At 33.1% G+C, this 16,602-nt stretch overlaps 1 protein-coding gene across 1 annotated transcript in view; it reads right to left on the reverse strand.

Moving 5' to 3' along the window:
- Positions 1–4,876: 4,876 nt before the first annotated feature.
- The window catches only part of LOC143616289 (uncharacterized), a 52,708-nt gene continuing 40,982 nt past the window's right edge, over positions 4,877–16,602 (reverse strand). The window contains exons 5-14 of the mRNA XM_077089162.1: positions 12,051–12,172; positions 11,593–11,652; positions 11,381–11,500; positions 11,182–11,301; positions 10,944–11,085; positions 10,612–10,782; positions 10,377–10,532; positions 9,876–10,073; positions 5,139–5,437; positions 4,877–5,063 (exon numbers count right to left, since the gene is read on the reverse strand). Of these exons, the coding sequence (XP_076945277.1) occupies positions 4,877–5,063; positions 5,139–5,437; positions 9,876–10,073; positions 10,377–10,532; positions 10,612–10,782; positions 10,944–11,085; positions 11,182–11,301; positions 11,381–11,500; positions 11,593–11,652; positions 12,051–12,172 (1,575 nt within the window). The remainder of the gene's footprint in view (positions 5,064–5,138; positions 5,438–9,875; positions 10,074–10,376; positions 10,533–10,611; positions 10,783–10,943; positions 11,086–11,181; positions 11,302–11,380; positions 11,501–11,592; positions 11,653–12,050; positions 12,173–16,602) is intronic.

A 16,602-nucleotide genomic window follows, 5' to 3' on the forward strand; every position in this document is an offset into this window, starting at 1 on the left:
GGGGTAGTGTTCGTAAAATTTACTTCACTTGCCCCGGATTGGGTAGCCGGGGTAGTGTTTGTAAAAACTGTGTTGCCGGTATTCCCCCAAGTAGCTGGGGTTGTGGTTACCGGAGTTTCTTTAACCATCTTAGAAGTTTGAAAAAACTGGAGAAAAATGTTCTAGCTTTATGCACGGATGGCGCCAATGAAGAAACACTAACCGGACCCCGGGCAGATTACGAGTAACCTGGGGGTTAGATAGATGTTTCCCACGAGGGGTTAGACCCTGAGAAGATGGTTCTTCTGATAACCTGCAAAACAGACACCGTGAGCTCGTCACTGAGAAGGGGGGGTTCCTCCTTGTGACCACCCTCCGGCGTGAGAATCAGACTAGATTGCTCTTTAAAAATAAGTGTATATTAAGAGATTGCTAGAGCAGATATCAGGTATAATATGATGTTATAAGATGAGATCAGATGGTCATACCATTTGTGGTATTTATAGCCGAAGGTAGGTTTCCAAGGAGGTGTGGCCGGCTGCAACAGTGTTCCTGTTCCACCAACAGTGGCCTACGCACGTGCCCTGCTGGTAGTTGGTGGGTAGGCAGCGGCTGATAGTGACCAGGCCTGCTGTGTACTATTCCTTTTCCACCAACTGCCGGCTACGCACGTGGTATGACAGGAGTTGGTGAGTAGGCAGCGGCTAATAGTGACATACAGTGCAGGAGCATGCTGCTCGCCATACTGTTGTCAATAAGCTGTCGTATCTTTAGTCAGATCTTTTGCCCATACCTCGTCAGGTACAGTACAGAAGATCTTCCCGTATCGTACGGACTGGCTTATTTGGGCGGGAGTATTCCCCCTCCCGCCCTTGTGCGGGATTGTTCCCGGCTTTGCTCATTCCCTCAGGTGACACTGAGTGATTGAGAGCTAAGTGCCTTGTGCGTGTAGCCTTGCTGCGCGGGTGGCCTTCCCTGATGGCTTGTATCCGAGGCTGCGGGGACAGGCGGAGTCCTTCACCATTGGGAGGCATTTCCTGCGGGACCAGCTTGCGTACTGCGCGTAAGGACGTCACGTCTCTGAGCATGGTTGGTCCTGCGGATCCAGTTGGTTTCTGCGCAGACGTTCCTCTTCAAGGTGAGTCTTGCGGGTCCAACTGGGCTCTACTGGGACCTACCTCTTCAGTGTGAAAGTCAACAATCGAGTATTTGTTGATGAAAAGTCAGAATCGAATGAAAGGTTTAGAAAAATAGACGGAAAGAAAAGCCCAACGGGTTCTGATAAAAACATAATGAATAACCCATCTACAAGTTTTGATGAGCAATGAAAGAAAAGAAAAATGAGAAAGAAGAACGATCAGAGTGAAGTATGTGAGATCAATGTGGACGGTTTGAACGATGAACGTGAAAAACTTGTTAAAAAGGTTTGTTACAATCAATTGAAAAAAAGGGTAAAGACGAACCAATTATTAAAACTGAAGAGTTGAGAGTGTTGTTGGGAATTCAAGACCCTCGTGGTACAAAAGCAAGAAGAAGACCAATTCAAGATTAAGGGGGTGAATGAATGTTAATCTTGAATTATCAATAAAGTTGAGGGTTTGTTTTGTTAAGTTTATTTTAATATGGATTATTCTAGAATAAGGTTGTCTTGGCTTCCAAGTTAGGTTTGGCTTGGATGACAAGTTAAGTTAATCTATAAATAAGGTCTAGATTATTGGTTTTATTTGAGTGAGTCAAAAGGAGTCTCTTCTCCATGTAAGTTTGTTATGTTAATGAAGTTCGTTTGGTTATATGAAAAGAGTCGAGGGTTGTCACACCAATATCTCGTGTTCGTTCATTTGTTTGTTTGTTCGTTCGTTTGATTCGATTGTTTGATCCATCTGGGCCAACACTAGAAAAGTCAATGCACTAGATTTTTCACAAATGAAGAAAGAAAAGAAGAAAAAGAGTAACCATAGTGGTTTTTTTTTTCTCTTTGGTTTAAAAGGCTTTGATCGATTACTTTTTGCGGTTAGAGTTTGACGAAGAATGATGAACGATAAAGAAACAATGAAGATGAGCGGCGGGAGCGGGAACCCAAATGCGTTCCAAAGTCCCATGCTTACCTCTACCAATTACACGGTATGGGCTATTCGAATGAAGGTACTCTGGAATGTTCATAAGGTTTGGGATACCATTGATCCGTGGTCAACCGATGATGATAAAAACAGCATCGCGATTGCGTTGATTTATTAGTCGATCCAGGAAGCGACAATCATGCAAATGGGTAAATTTGAGTCGGCCAAGGAGATTTAGAACGTGATTAAGACGCGTAATCTGGGGGCTGATCGGATTAAGGAGGCAAGATTTCAAACCATCATGAACGAGTTTGATGATATGAGGATGAAAGAGACGGTGACCATTGATGAGTTTGTGGCGAAACTCTCGTGTACGGCATCAAAGGCGAGCAAGTTTAAGAGAGATGATCGAGGAAACTAAGATGGTCAAGAAGTTCCTTTCAAGTCTACCCTGCAGTAAGTTTATTCAAGTTGTTGCATCCCTTGAACAAACTTTGGATCTCAAAACTGTTGGGTTTGAAGACGTGGTGGGACGTTTAAAAGCATATGAGGAGCGGATTCGGGAAGAAGACATGCATTCCGAAACCCAAGGTAAGCTTATGTTTTAAGGGTCTGAATCCTCAAGTAGTTGGTACAATGATAGTGAGTCCACTCGTGGAGGTCGTGGACGTGGAGGAGGGCGAGGACGAGGTGGTCGCGAGTCGAGTCAAAACCACGGTCATCAAGAAAACGCCATGAACGGGAAAACCGTGAACATAAGGGCAAAACCCGAGGCCTCTAAAAGGTTCAATGTTATCGATGTGATGAGTTTGGACACTTTGTCCACAAGTATCCCAATCGAAAACAGAAAGTTCAAGGCGAAGCAAAGTTAGCTGAAGTATCCGAGACAAGGGATCCTGCTCTATTTATATGAAGAGTGTTTAGGAAAAGGTGTTCTTGAATGAAAAGAAGGTTATACCCGAAAACTACGAGTCCAAAGATAATGGTAGAGACGGTGTTAAAATGCTTATATTAGACAAGGAAGGTAAAATTACAAATAAAACAAGAAATATGGTTTAAAAGGAAGTCTTTAGTAGCTTATGAATTTTACATTTTCAACTTTTGATTATGTATCTAAAGATTGTAATTTGAATGTTACTTTGGTTTATCTTTATGTTTCACAATCATTTCTTTTTGTCCCAATATTATTTACAACTTAAAGTATGTTGCCGTCCCAAAATATATATAACAACTTATGTTGTCCTTTTAAATTGCATGTGTTTGTTAGACAATTTCAATATTTTCATTCGTGTCATACACGGGTCAATAACCCAGTTAAATACAATATTGGAAGAAGAATTTAAACAACCACATTTTGTATTGATAACTCATATACAACGAGCTAGAAACATAACCTACATGTAATTAATACTAGTAGTTATATTTTGAATATGACTTTGACTAAGACTTTTGATTAGAATAATACATATTGAAAATATGCAAATAATATGTCTCTAATATGCATCCCGCAAGATGAACGGTCATAGGATAAGGTAAGTCTTGAGTGAAAGTAGATTATTAACATTTTTGAGCTAAGAGATGAAGTTGAAAATGTAAATGGAGATAAAGTTGATGAAGCAAAAGAATATATATTTTGTGGGTTTGTTTAAGAGGGTGAATGAAACATAAGATAGAAGATCAAAGGTGGAGTTTGCCGGAAAATGATGATTGCGACGGTGATAGGATTATAGGTTTTGCAAAATCTAATCGATATAGACAGAGAAGTAGTTGTGTTTAAAGAAGTGGCCATTGCAAAGGCGATGTAGATAGATTTTTTTTTTTTAGGAGAAGAAGATGGCTGGATAATTGATTGTAGGTGGCAGAGGGTGGGGTGTTTGAATGAGTAATATTGTGATTGTAAAGGATATTACTAGAATATAGAAAGAGGAAAAGAGATTGATGGTTAGAGGATCAAGAATTTTTCATTGGATATATGAACTTTAATACCATCTCAAGAAGAAAATCAAGCATATTACTGCAATAGAGAATGAAGAGAGTAGATTGATGGTTGCAGGAGCATGAGCTACTCGTTGAAAATACAAGCTTTGATACCAGGTAAGGAAAATGATCAATCATGGTATTTGAAAGAAGAATAATCAAATACAATATTGAAAGAAGAATATAAACAACCACATTTTGTATTGATAACTTATACGATATTTATAAACAATGAACTGGACACATAACCTACATGTAATTAATACTAACAATAATATTTTGACTATGGCTTTGACTAGGACTTTGACTAAGACTTTTAACTAAAATAATGCATGTTCAAAATCAAAATATATACAAATAATGTGTCTCTAGTAATAACTATCGATGGAATGCATGTAACTCAACATCAAACGTGTAACCAGTAACAGCACCCGCATAACACAATACCAGACATGTAACCAACGTGGGTACAAACGTAACACATGTCGGTGCATGCGTAAATGTTTCCGTTACGCGCATAACTTGGCTCGATGTCGATACATGCGCTAAGCAAAATCGAACGTGTAATCGGTGCCGATACTTGCGTAACCCGGCCCATTGTCCGCATGCGCATAAATTCTTTTTGTTATCTCCTTTTATGACTTTTGTGCTCATTTTTTGAATCCAACCCGTTCCTGGAGCAGTCCCAACCCAACCTATTACGACTCGGATCCGTTTCGACTCTAACCAATTCCAACCTTAACCCTTTCTAACCTGTGATCCTAACCATTAACCAACCCGACCCGTTTGACAGCTGAGTGAACTTACATTCACAAAACAAATTGTAACTTTTTTTATGGGATCCTGTAACAATGTGTTTTTAACTAAATGAAACCGGCAATCCTATGGTAAAATGAGAATTCAATTTTGAAGAGAAGAGAATATAATACTTGCCTGTTTACGTGTGCGAAGAACCAGTCATTTTTGTAATCACTTTGACCAATTGTAAAAACCAAATCACCATCCGGATATAGCTTTGCATATCTTTCCCACAATCCGTATTGTCTAAACCTACTCAACTTACATATCTCTCTTATTATCTTCGATCAATTTTCAAAGCTAATACCAAATTAGAATAACATTTACCTGTTAAGATCATTGTCTAGAAACGGGTTAGTATACGTCTGGTCAGAATCAGGAATGTAATATTCAGCTGCCGATCGGTCAGGTATCCCGATCTCCCACAACGTTGGACCGTCTCTCGGTGGCTCAAAAACAAGATCACCAAGTTCCATGTCACAACCTGCTATGATAGTGATGGTGCTAACGTTTTTGTAGTCGCCGATGAATCCAGGGACCCATGCATATGCATTATATGTCCCAGCCAAGACGTTTTCAATCGAAAACTGGCCATCAATATTTGTTTTACTCCAAAACTGATAGCCCTGCACTCGTGTGATTGTGGATTAATATACATATATTTTGTAATTGTTGAAGAATAATAACACAGAAAGAAAAGAAGCAAAGAAGGAAAATCTTATTTTATCATAATGAAAATTACAAAAACAAAAGGCAGAAAACTATATATATGACAAAACATATGCGGCACATATGTTATAATATATATATATAGGGTAAGGTTAAAATGAAAACCTACTTGAGTTGTGAAAACCCGCGAAAACCCTATGTAACATCGTTTTTTTTTTGTTACATGTAATATATGTTGTAACATTTAATACAAAACATCGAAACATTAAAAAAAATGTTTTGCTAACTTTTAACATTTTTTTACTAATTTTTATATATGTTTTCAGGAGAGAGAAATGGTTATATTTGTATTTACATTTTTTATTCACTCTAATTGTGGACCACAAGATTTAAACATTAATTAAAAACATATAGTTGAGAATGGGTTTCTAGAGTTTTCACAACTCAAGTGGGTTTTCATTTTATACTTAGCCTATATATATATAATCAGGATCATGTGAGAACTTTTTGGGAATTGAGAACTATGAGAACTATTTTGGACCACAAAAAAATCCAAAAATAAAAAAAATCATAAAACAAAAAAAAAACACGAAAGTAAGAAAGGTAAAAAAATCAAAGTTCTTATTTATCATCCCATTTTCTAAAAAAAAACGTAAAAAAAAACTCGGTTTAGTTAAATTATACATATATGTATAATATGTACATATATGTACACACATGTTTTTTTCCTATACACATATGTATAATTTAAGGTAAATGATAATGTACATATGTATATATTACGTAACTAGAGATTAAATGAAAGTATACATATGTGTATAGATATAATACAAATTAAAAGGAAAAAAATCGGTTTTTTTATTATACATATATGTATAATATGTACACACATGTTTTTTCCTATACACATATGTATATTTTAAGGTAAATGATAATGTGCATATGTGTACATTACGTAACTAGAGATTAAATGAAAGTATACATATGTGTATAGTTATAATACGAATTAAAAAGAAAAAAATCTATGTTTTTTTTAATGAAACCGGAATGAAATATAAGAATTTATGGTTTTTTTACTTTTTTAAAATTTTCTTTTTTTTATAAATCTTTAAATATTTTTTAGAGGTATTTTTAGTGGTCCAAAATGGTTCTCAAAGTTCTCAATTTGTCAATGGTTCTCTTAGGATCCCTACCCTATATGTATATATATATATATACATATATATATAGGGGAGATTTCAATTAAGAATCCCTTTGAGTTTTAAGAACTCGAAAGAACTCAGCGTAACGATTTTTTTTTCAAATTTTTTTTACACATGCGTAATATATGTAAGTTACATACACGTAAAAAAATTACAGAATTTTTTACGCACCGAGTTGACTTTTTACACATATGTAACGAACGTAAAAGTTAGTGTAACCACTTACATATTTATTCTCTCCTACTTTGACTTTTTTTCCAGATTTAATCTCAACCACATATTCCAATCCATTTAATTAAATGTGTGGCCTAGAATTGAGTTCTTAAGTTCTTAAAACTTAACATGGTTCTCAAAATATCCCTCCCTATATATATATATCCATTATATATAGGGGTGTGATCAAATGAAAACTCCTCTTAAAAAGAAAACTTAAAAAAAAAATTTCCATTATTCTTATATGTTGTTATTGATTCAAAAAAAAAAACCCCTTCGGTAACCTCGTCGATGTAGTGCACATGTGTAATAGTGTGCATTACATATATGCAAAAGTGTTTGTATTGCATAGAATACAACACTATTGCATATATTTGATACACACTATTGTATATATGCAATATAAGACTGATACGCACATCGAATACACATTAGTACGTATGTGTAATACAACATTAACGCACATGTACACTACATCGACTTTTATTTTATTATCATTTTTTTCCCATATAATACAACACTACTACATATATACAATACACAAATATTGAATATATGCAATTAAACACTATTAAACTTAAAAATACATAGTAATACGCAGGTGTAATACAACGGTATGGCACAGTAATACGTATGTGCATTACGACGAGTTTTTTTTAATTGTTTTTATTTTTTTAATTTTTTTCTATTTTTTTCGAGCAAAGGGTAAGAAAATATAATAATAGTGGCAATAACAGAAATTTGAAAATATTTTTTTTATTTTTAATTAAAAATAATTCTTTAAGAGTTTTTAAGTTTGTTATCTAAATATGAGTTTTCTCTTGATCCTCTCCCTATATATATACACACACACACACACATACACGCTATTCTTCACATCCCCCCTCGAGATAGACGTTGAGAAAATCCCAATACGCTAAAAGTCCAGAAAATAAATACGAAACTCCGGTGAACGAAATCCGACGTCAGAACAGATCGTCGACGGAACGAAAACAAAGTATGTCAAAAAAAAACAAAGAAAAAAATATTCAATTTCAAAAAGAGATTGAATGAAATGAATGGAATTGATCAAGGAAAAATCAATTCCCGAACAAACACAAGAACGATGAAAGAAAATGATCAAAAGATAAAAAAAACAAACAACAAATGAAGAGAGAAAACCGATGAAACAAGAGAAACCAGTTAAAACAAAAAGCAGGATTAGGAACTCAGCTCTGATGCCATGTAATCGTTGAAGAATAATGAAACAAAAAGAAAAGAAGCAGGGAAGGAAAATCTTATTTCATGGGATTGAAAAATTACAAAACAAGAAACAAGAAAAATATATATAGCATAACATATGCGATGCATATATTATATGGCGTATATACATATACGCTATTTTTCATATATTTATATATAAGATATGGATCGTGTGAGAACCATTTTGAAATTAAGAACTTTGAGAATCATTTTGGACAGCAAAAAGAACTTTTTTTAAGAAAAATAAAAAAATATATAAAACAAAAAAAAAGCGCGAAAATAAAAAAAACAAAAAAGCTTTATCTTTCATCCCGGTTTCATAAAAAAACATATTGGTTTAGCAAAAGTATACAAATATGTAAAATGCTTATTTTTTAATTTTATACACGTTATTCTTTATACCCATATGTACAATTAAGATAATGATAATATACATGTGTACATTATATAATAGAGATTAAATAAAAATATACATATAATGGAGATTAAATAAAAATACACATATGTATATAATTAGGGTTTTATGAAATCCGGATGAACAATAAAAATTTTTGATTTTTTTACTTTTTTAAAATTTTCATTTTTTTCGATTTATATTTTTTTAAAATAAGTTTTTAAAGAGTTTTTTTAGTCCAAAATAATTCTCAAATTTTTCAATTTCAAAAAGTTTTCTTAGGATCTCTCTCTCTCTCTCTCTCTCTCTCTATATATATATATATAGGGAGATTTCAAATGAGAACCCCTTTGAATTTTAAGAACCCGAAAGAAATCAGTGTAACGATTTTTTTTCGAATATTTTTTACACATACGTAATATATATAGGTTACATACACGTAAAAAAATTACAGAAATTTTTACGCATCGAGTCGACTTTTTACACATGTGTAACAGACGTAAAAGTTAGTGTAACCACTTACATTTTTATTCTCTCTCATAATTTGATTTTTTTGCCAGATTTAATCTCAACCATATATTCCAATCCATTTAACTAAATATGTGGCCTAGAATGGAGTTTTTAATTTCTTACAACTCAACATGGTTCTCAAAATATCCGTCCCCTATATATATATATATATATATATATATATATATATATATATATATGGTTAGGTTAGAATAAAAACCCACTTGAGTTGTGAAAACTCTATAAACTCATTCTCAACCACATGTTTTTAATAAAAGATTAAATCTTGTGGTCCATAATTAAAGTTAATAAAAAATGTAAAAGTTTATTTATATTTTCTTTCTCCTGAAAACATATATAAAAATTACTAAAAAAATGTAAAAAAAATAGCACAACATTTTTTTTTATGTTTTCGATATTTTGTATTTAATGTAACATATATTACATGTAACAAAAAAAAACCATGTTACATAAGATTTTCACGGGTTTCCTCAACTTAAGAGGGTTTTCAAACTTTACTTCTCCTATATATATATATATATATGAGAGAGAGAGAATAAAGATGTAAGTGGTTACACTAACTTTTACGTCCGTTACACATTTGTAAAAAGTCGGCTCGGTGCGTAAAAAATTCTGTAATTTTTTTATGTGTATGTAACCTACATATATTACGCATGTGTAAAAAAAATCGTTACACCGAGTTCTTTCGAGTTCTTAAAACTCAGAGGGGTTCTTATTTGAAATCTTCCCTATGCATATATATATATATATATATATATATATATATATATATATATATATATGCAACTGTGCTTTGATCTCATGCTAACTAACCTTGTTTTCCCGTTGCCATGATCCGGGGTCTCCTGGAGGAGCTAGTCCAATAGAAGCATTGATTGCAGGCGAGCGTTCATGGCTAATGAACCTATCATATACATATAATCTACCACTTATCCTACTGCGTTCGTGAGCTTGATGGAAATCGCGCGAAGCTGGAAAGTAGTAAGGCCATTTTCCAACTTCTTCTAGCATCTGAAACCGAACAAGATGAAATTAGATTTCACATAACTGAAAATGTTGTATTTGTGAATAATATTTTATGTGTGCAGATCGAATAACTGAAAGCCAAGTCTTTTATATAGAGAGATTACAATGAATATGATAATGATAAAATTAACTAAGTTATGATAATGAAATAAACTTAAAAATATATGATAAACAACAACAATAATAATAATTACTAAAATAGATAATAAACTCAACTAACCAAACAAAAGAATTTCATTTTTAATTTGCTGATTCAAGATTCTAATGATATATAACTCTACTGAATACCTGATTTTTGGCATCCTCCCAAAGCGTAAGAGGTTCTTCTCCTGCCGACGTTGAACAAAGATACATGAAAACAGGGCCAAAAACTTTCTTCCATTTTTCACTGTCTTTAAATTTAATAACTAAATCGCTTCCTCCATAATGAGTGCTAACAAACATCTGCAAGTTCTTGAAATAAGATGCATAAATGTGTATAAAATTGCTATTGGGATTTGATGATCAGCGTTGTTATTCTTACAGCTAAATTTGTCGGTCCCACATGAGAAGTAAGCTCTTGTTTCATGGGGCCGCCTGTTCGAAACTCATTACTGGGCGTAATTTGCCAAAATCCAACCGGTGGATTGGTGGATATCCATCCATGGACCTTTAGATCCTCCGTTTCACATGAATATTGATATTTGTCATCTACCTACGTAGGTATCAAAAACAAAAAACCTTCATTTCTAGAGGAAAAGGAAAGCATGCATACAGCACACATAAGCATACGGGGGCGTGTAAGAGTCTTGTGCACCAGGTTTGCTAACATAATACTGATATTTATCAACTTGCTTCGAAATGTTAAAGATATACCTCTCCTTTGAACTCGGGTTCCACTGGATCAACAAGAAGTACCGCTTCCGGATAAGCCAAGGGTTTACCTCTTTCAGGTGATCGATCCTCAGGCAAAGGCATATACCTTTGTCTATAATCAGACATCGCCATATAGTGAAACCTATATTTAAAACAGATGTCATTAATATTAATATTAATGTTATATATAGCGAATGGACACTTAGATAAACATGGAAGACATTGGAAAAGTGCTTACTTGTCTTTCCTAAGCTTAAAAACTATCCGAGTTTCAGCAAGATTGAAACCGGGCCATCCCTCCAAATGCTCATAGATAGCATACGAGTAGAAACCCGAAGAACCACGAAGCAACACAAACCTATTAATTAAAATTGTATCATTGTCTTTTTTTTTTCCCCTAAAATATCAATTAGAAAGTTGCATGTAATATCCATCACCTTTTGTCTATCTTCAGCGGGGCATGCTTTCCCTCTAGCGACGAATTCCATGTTCTCGAAAATGAGAGTTCCACTTGTTCTTCTGTTTCAGCTATAACCTCACAGCTTGTTCCTACGATCCTATATATGTGTATTGTGATTGATAATGAAGGTTATAGCTTTCGTGACCAAGATTGAATTATTGGATGTCGATGATTGTTTCACAATATTACCTTTCAAAAGTCCCTGTTGTTCCAGGACTTCCCGGTGGACTCCAAACGAGGTCCCAGTACCTATTGATATTGCATTTAACACCACTATTATGGAAAAGCCAAGATGTTTATCGATTGTTCATTTTGTTTACTGATTGCATTCTCTCTGTTTTTTTAACGCCCAGCAAATAGAAGCCCAGCTATTCAGGGTAACCCAATGGTAAAAGGTGAACGCTGGGTAGCCAAAACCCACCATCTCCTGTTTCAGGAAAAACCCTTCACCCGAAAGCCCATATATTACGCTAAAAGCTAGATCGTAAGAGCCAGATGATCACTTACACGTAATCCCGCCAAATTTACCACCAAAAAGAAAAAAAGAAAAAAGGAAAGAAAAAAAGGGTTGTGTTACATGTAATTGATTCATTTATGTTACATGTGAATTACATTTAGATAAACAAAGGACTGAAATGATTTTTTACCCTCGATTTGATTCATCATTGTTTACTTCCAACAAATTGTCGATTCCTTTGTATTGTATGCCTATAATATAACCTTCCGGATTCGAAAAAGTCATCCGGACAATGCCATTACTCATTACTACCTACAACGAACATTTTTTTGAGATCAATTAATAATAATAATAATAAATAGTTAAACACTTTGTAGTTTAATTACATTTATATATCTGTTCAAAAAAAATCTAATCTAATTATATATTATATTATATATACTATTAAAACAAAATGTTATGCCCCTTTCTTATTGGTCGATTACCTTAAGTAGGTTAGATCTCATGTTACACACAGGCGAAAAATATATAAAACTTCATATAACGTGCTAACTGTGAGAATCAACTATCTATATCTATACTATATATAAAGAGAATTCCAAAGACCTCTTAATTTTTAAGAGGTCCAATCTATAATGCAACATGTACAAGTTTCAATGCATAAAATTTAAATAAATTAGGGATATTTTTGACTTTACATAATTCACTAACCACCCGTAACTTCTAATTTTTATTTTATATTTACAATATATACCCATTAAAACTTACAATATATATCCTTAAACTTTAGTTAATTTTTGTAATATCTAGAATTGTTTACACATTTTACCCCTCATCTTTTTAAAAAAAAATTGACATACTTACCATTTTTTTTCTTTTGTCTATATTTTTATATATATAATGTTCTTTAAAAAAACTGAACCAACCATTACGACGTGCTTATTTTTGTCAATGTTTCTATATAAAAAAAATTCAAAACCGATTTGTAGATTATAATGTACAAGTCAATGAAGCATTAAAGTACAACTTAGATATGCAACTAAACACCTATAAAATGTTTATAAACACCCCTCATTCTATTTAAATTATCAACTATGAAATTACAAAACCAGCCCTCCCAATTATAAAATTCAAATTACAAAACCATTAGAATAAAATCAACTCAAAACACACATAAACTTTTATTTAGTTGTGGAATAACAAAATTATCCAATTATCAATATATATCAAAAATTTATTATATCAACTGATCGACAATTTTCATGGTGAGGAAAGGGTTTATTATATAGTTTCGACGAAGTTGAGGACGATAACCACAACTTTTATCTAACCGAGTTCCTAAACTCACTAAATGTTAGTGGTTTGCGACCTCATAAACTTCTATTGAAGATTGGATGTCCAATGACGTGGATACGGAATATCGATCCATCACGTAGTTTTTTGTAACGGCACAAGTGTTTGATTTTACCTGTTTTTTCCTCATGTTTTCCATCATACTAAATTAATCATTTTTGTATTACATAAACTAGGAAATTTTAATGGACGAAGAGTAGAAAAAGTTTAAAGCATTGGTATTTATACTAACTGCATATAACATTATTACTTTGTTAAAACATATATAAGAGACTAAATATTATTTTCTTTTTCTTTAGTATCGAAACCTGCTGTAGAAGATGTGGCAATGCAAATAGATAGCCAACAAAAAAGAATCTCAGCCTCCACCAAATGTATCAATGAAACCTGGGCATCAACCTCTTTGTAAATCTTTAGATAGCATGTTCGCCGATGATGAATGGTGATTGAAAAATCAAGATGAGACAATTAGGATATGAGAGAAGTATGACTAAAATTTATTATTCTTGTTTTAGTTTATTGCACTGTCATTATAGTTTACTGAATTAGACAATAATTTTAATGTCAATTTATTTTTTATTTCACATGTGTAACAGTTATAAAAAAGATACACCATATTTATATTGCTAACTTGAAACAGTAAAAATAGTTTTCTATAATAAAATTTTGTAAAATATTATACGAATAACAAAACTAACAAACTAAAGTGCTATTATACACTATCTCACGAGTTGCCTTATGAACCAACATAAACGACTAAAATGTTGCAAATTGCCGTCGCCGCCGCATCGCGCGGGCACTCTGCTAGTTGTAATTATATATACAACATAGTATAATTATAGTATAGTATAATTACAGCATAGTGTACTTACATTATGATGTAATTACATAATTATTGTATAGACAAATTAACAAAACCTAAGAAAATAAAATAATTAATATATCAGGCAGCTCTTTCATTGTCTCTAAAGCAACCGTCACAGTATTCAAGCAGCCATATCAAGAGTGCTCTTCGTTGTTCAATCCTCTTTGTATTGAATCTAACTCTGTATGATTAATTCTGTTAAACCAATCTGATAACCGGTTTTTCCCCTTCTCCAGATCTGTTTGCGTGTTACTCTCCTCTGATGTTCTCTGTTTTCCTTCGTCTCCGATGTGAATGTTTCTTTGGTAAGTTGTATTGTGTATTTCAAAGGTATTTTTTCATGTGTAACCATAAAAGCTTGAATTTTATGATAATTTTGGCTGCTTTTAAAAAAACAACATATGTTAACACATATGCATACCACGTGCTCCATAAAATGTCCGTGTGACTTCTAAACAGAGAATTGTTACTTTCAGTTGTAATGGAAGATTAAAATTTTGGGCTTATAGTCTATTTGTTTTCTTTCATTATGCTGATTTAGATGCATGCTTACTCTGGATTCTCTCGTGTTTTACTTCACATTAAAATGGGGGTATACATGTTATATTTATTTAGGTTTATGATATGAATTACAAAAACTTGCTTAAAATTCAAACGAGGTATACAATTGTTTAATAGCTTTTAGGCTTAGTTTGTGTTGGTGATTTTATAATCTGTTACTATCTTTAGGGCTAGTATTGGCCTGCAAGTTTTATAGGTCATTGGTTTTTCTTTACTTTTTGCAGGAAATTCTTGTAATATTTCGGATTTTCTTTCATTTCTCATATTCGTAATCTTTACCCGACCTGGTTTGTAAACGGTTTTGTTTTCGTCAATAAAATTTTGCATTTATTTTGTAGTTTCTTTTTATTTCAAATTGATTCCTTAATTGAATAAGTATTTGGATAAATTAATAAATAACTATGATTTTACTACACAAATGCCCCCTAACTAATCTTTTACCCCCCTTGTGCACCCAACACCAAAGCTTAGGGACTGAATTGCAAAAAATATCCAAAGCCATCTTCCCTCCTTCTCCCTTCCCCGTCACTGACACATACCCCCCTCCTTTCTTAAACCTTAGTTCTCGGCATAATCAACGGAATTGATCTTACCAAATCGTTTATCAACCTAAAACATATCACACCGACACTTAAATTGTGGAAAATGATTAACAATTAACAACTAATGATTCGTATCAACTTTAACTAAACCACGACTCTTTTGACCTCCAAAACACTATAAATACTTGTTGAATCAATTAAGCTCGTCCATACACTCCTTACAACATCACGATACTAAACCCTAAGTTAATTGCTTCATATCTTGATATTAAGATCAAGAACGTGATCAAGCCATAAGCCGTAACCCTAGTTCAACAATCTCTGTCTCATCGTCCTCATAATCGGTAATTGAAATATGCTTTTTGTTTCGTTTTTAACTGGCAAACTATAACCCAAAGCAATTTTAACCCACAAGAAACAATTAAGGCAAACCCGATTGTAGGGTTTATATTTGAATTTGGGGAAAAACAAGAGTTAATATTGTTTATAAATTAATTTTCTCATGTTATAATCAGCTTAAGACGCTGGCCTGATGACCAACGCCTGCTCTGTTAAAACTCTGAATCGGCCTGGAACGTGGGTTCAGGTCCCTCAGGCCGGTTTTTGAAATTTATTTTTTTAAGTTTTTTAATCAATTTTTGATATTATATATATATATGTGTATATATATATATATGGGTGGGGTCTAGTGAAAACTCCTCTTAAAGAGAAAATTTAAAAACTCCTAAAAAACTATTTTTAACCTTTTTTTTTAAGTTTCTTATTTTTCCATTATTCTTATATGTTGTTATTGGTTCAAAAAAAAAAAACTTGTCAGTAACCTCGTCGGTATAGTGCGCATGTGTAATAGTGTGCATTACATATATGCAAAAGTGTTTGTGTTGTATGGAATATAACACTATTGCACATATTTGATACACACTATTGTATATATGCAATATAAGACTAAAACACACATCGAATACACATTAGTACGTATATGTAATACAACATTAACGCACATGTGCACCACATCGACTTTTATTTTATTATTATTTTTTTTCATATAATACAACACTATTACACATATACTGTAACGCCCGTTAATTCCGGTTTCAAGAATTTAAGCTTATACAGTATGTATAATTCTCGGAATTTATCCAACGTTTCTCGGAAGCCTTTACGTCATCCCGGTACGTTAAAGAACCTAACTTTTCCTTCCATTTTGCCTTACACTTCAATCTGGAGGAACTAGAGTGTAATATATTATGTTATAACATAAACTAACCCTAGCCCCCCCCCCCCCCTGTTGCGATCGGCAGGAAGCAAGGACCCAAGACCCACGAATTTTTCTTTTTGCAGCCAATTCTAAGCCTTAGAACTTCAATTCAAGGTATGTACTACGATTCCCCAAGTCTTTTACACCATAATTGATCGTTATA

This window comes from Bidens hawaiensis, unplaced genomic scaffold (assembly GCF_021521415.1).
Source record: "Bidens hawaiensis isolate Kalapana, Puna unplaced genomic scaffold, B.hawaiensis_p1.1 tig00046649_1, whole genome shotgun sequence".
Taxonomy (NCBI): Eukaryota; Viridiplantae; Streptophyta; class Magnoliopsida; order Asterales; family Asteraceae; genus Bidens; species Bidens hawaiensis.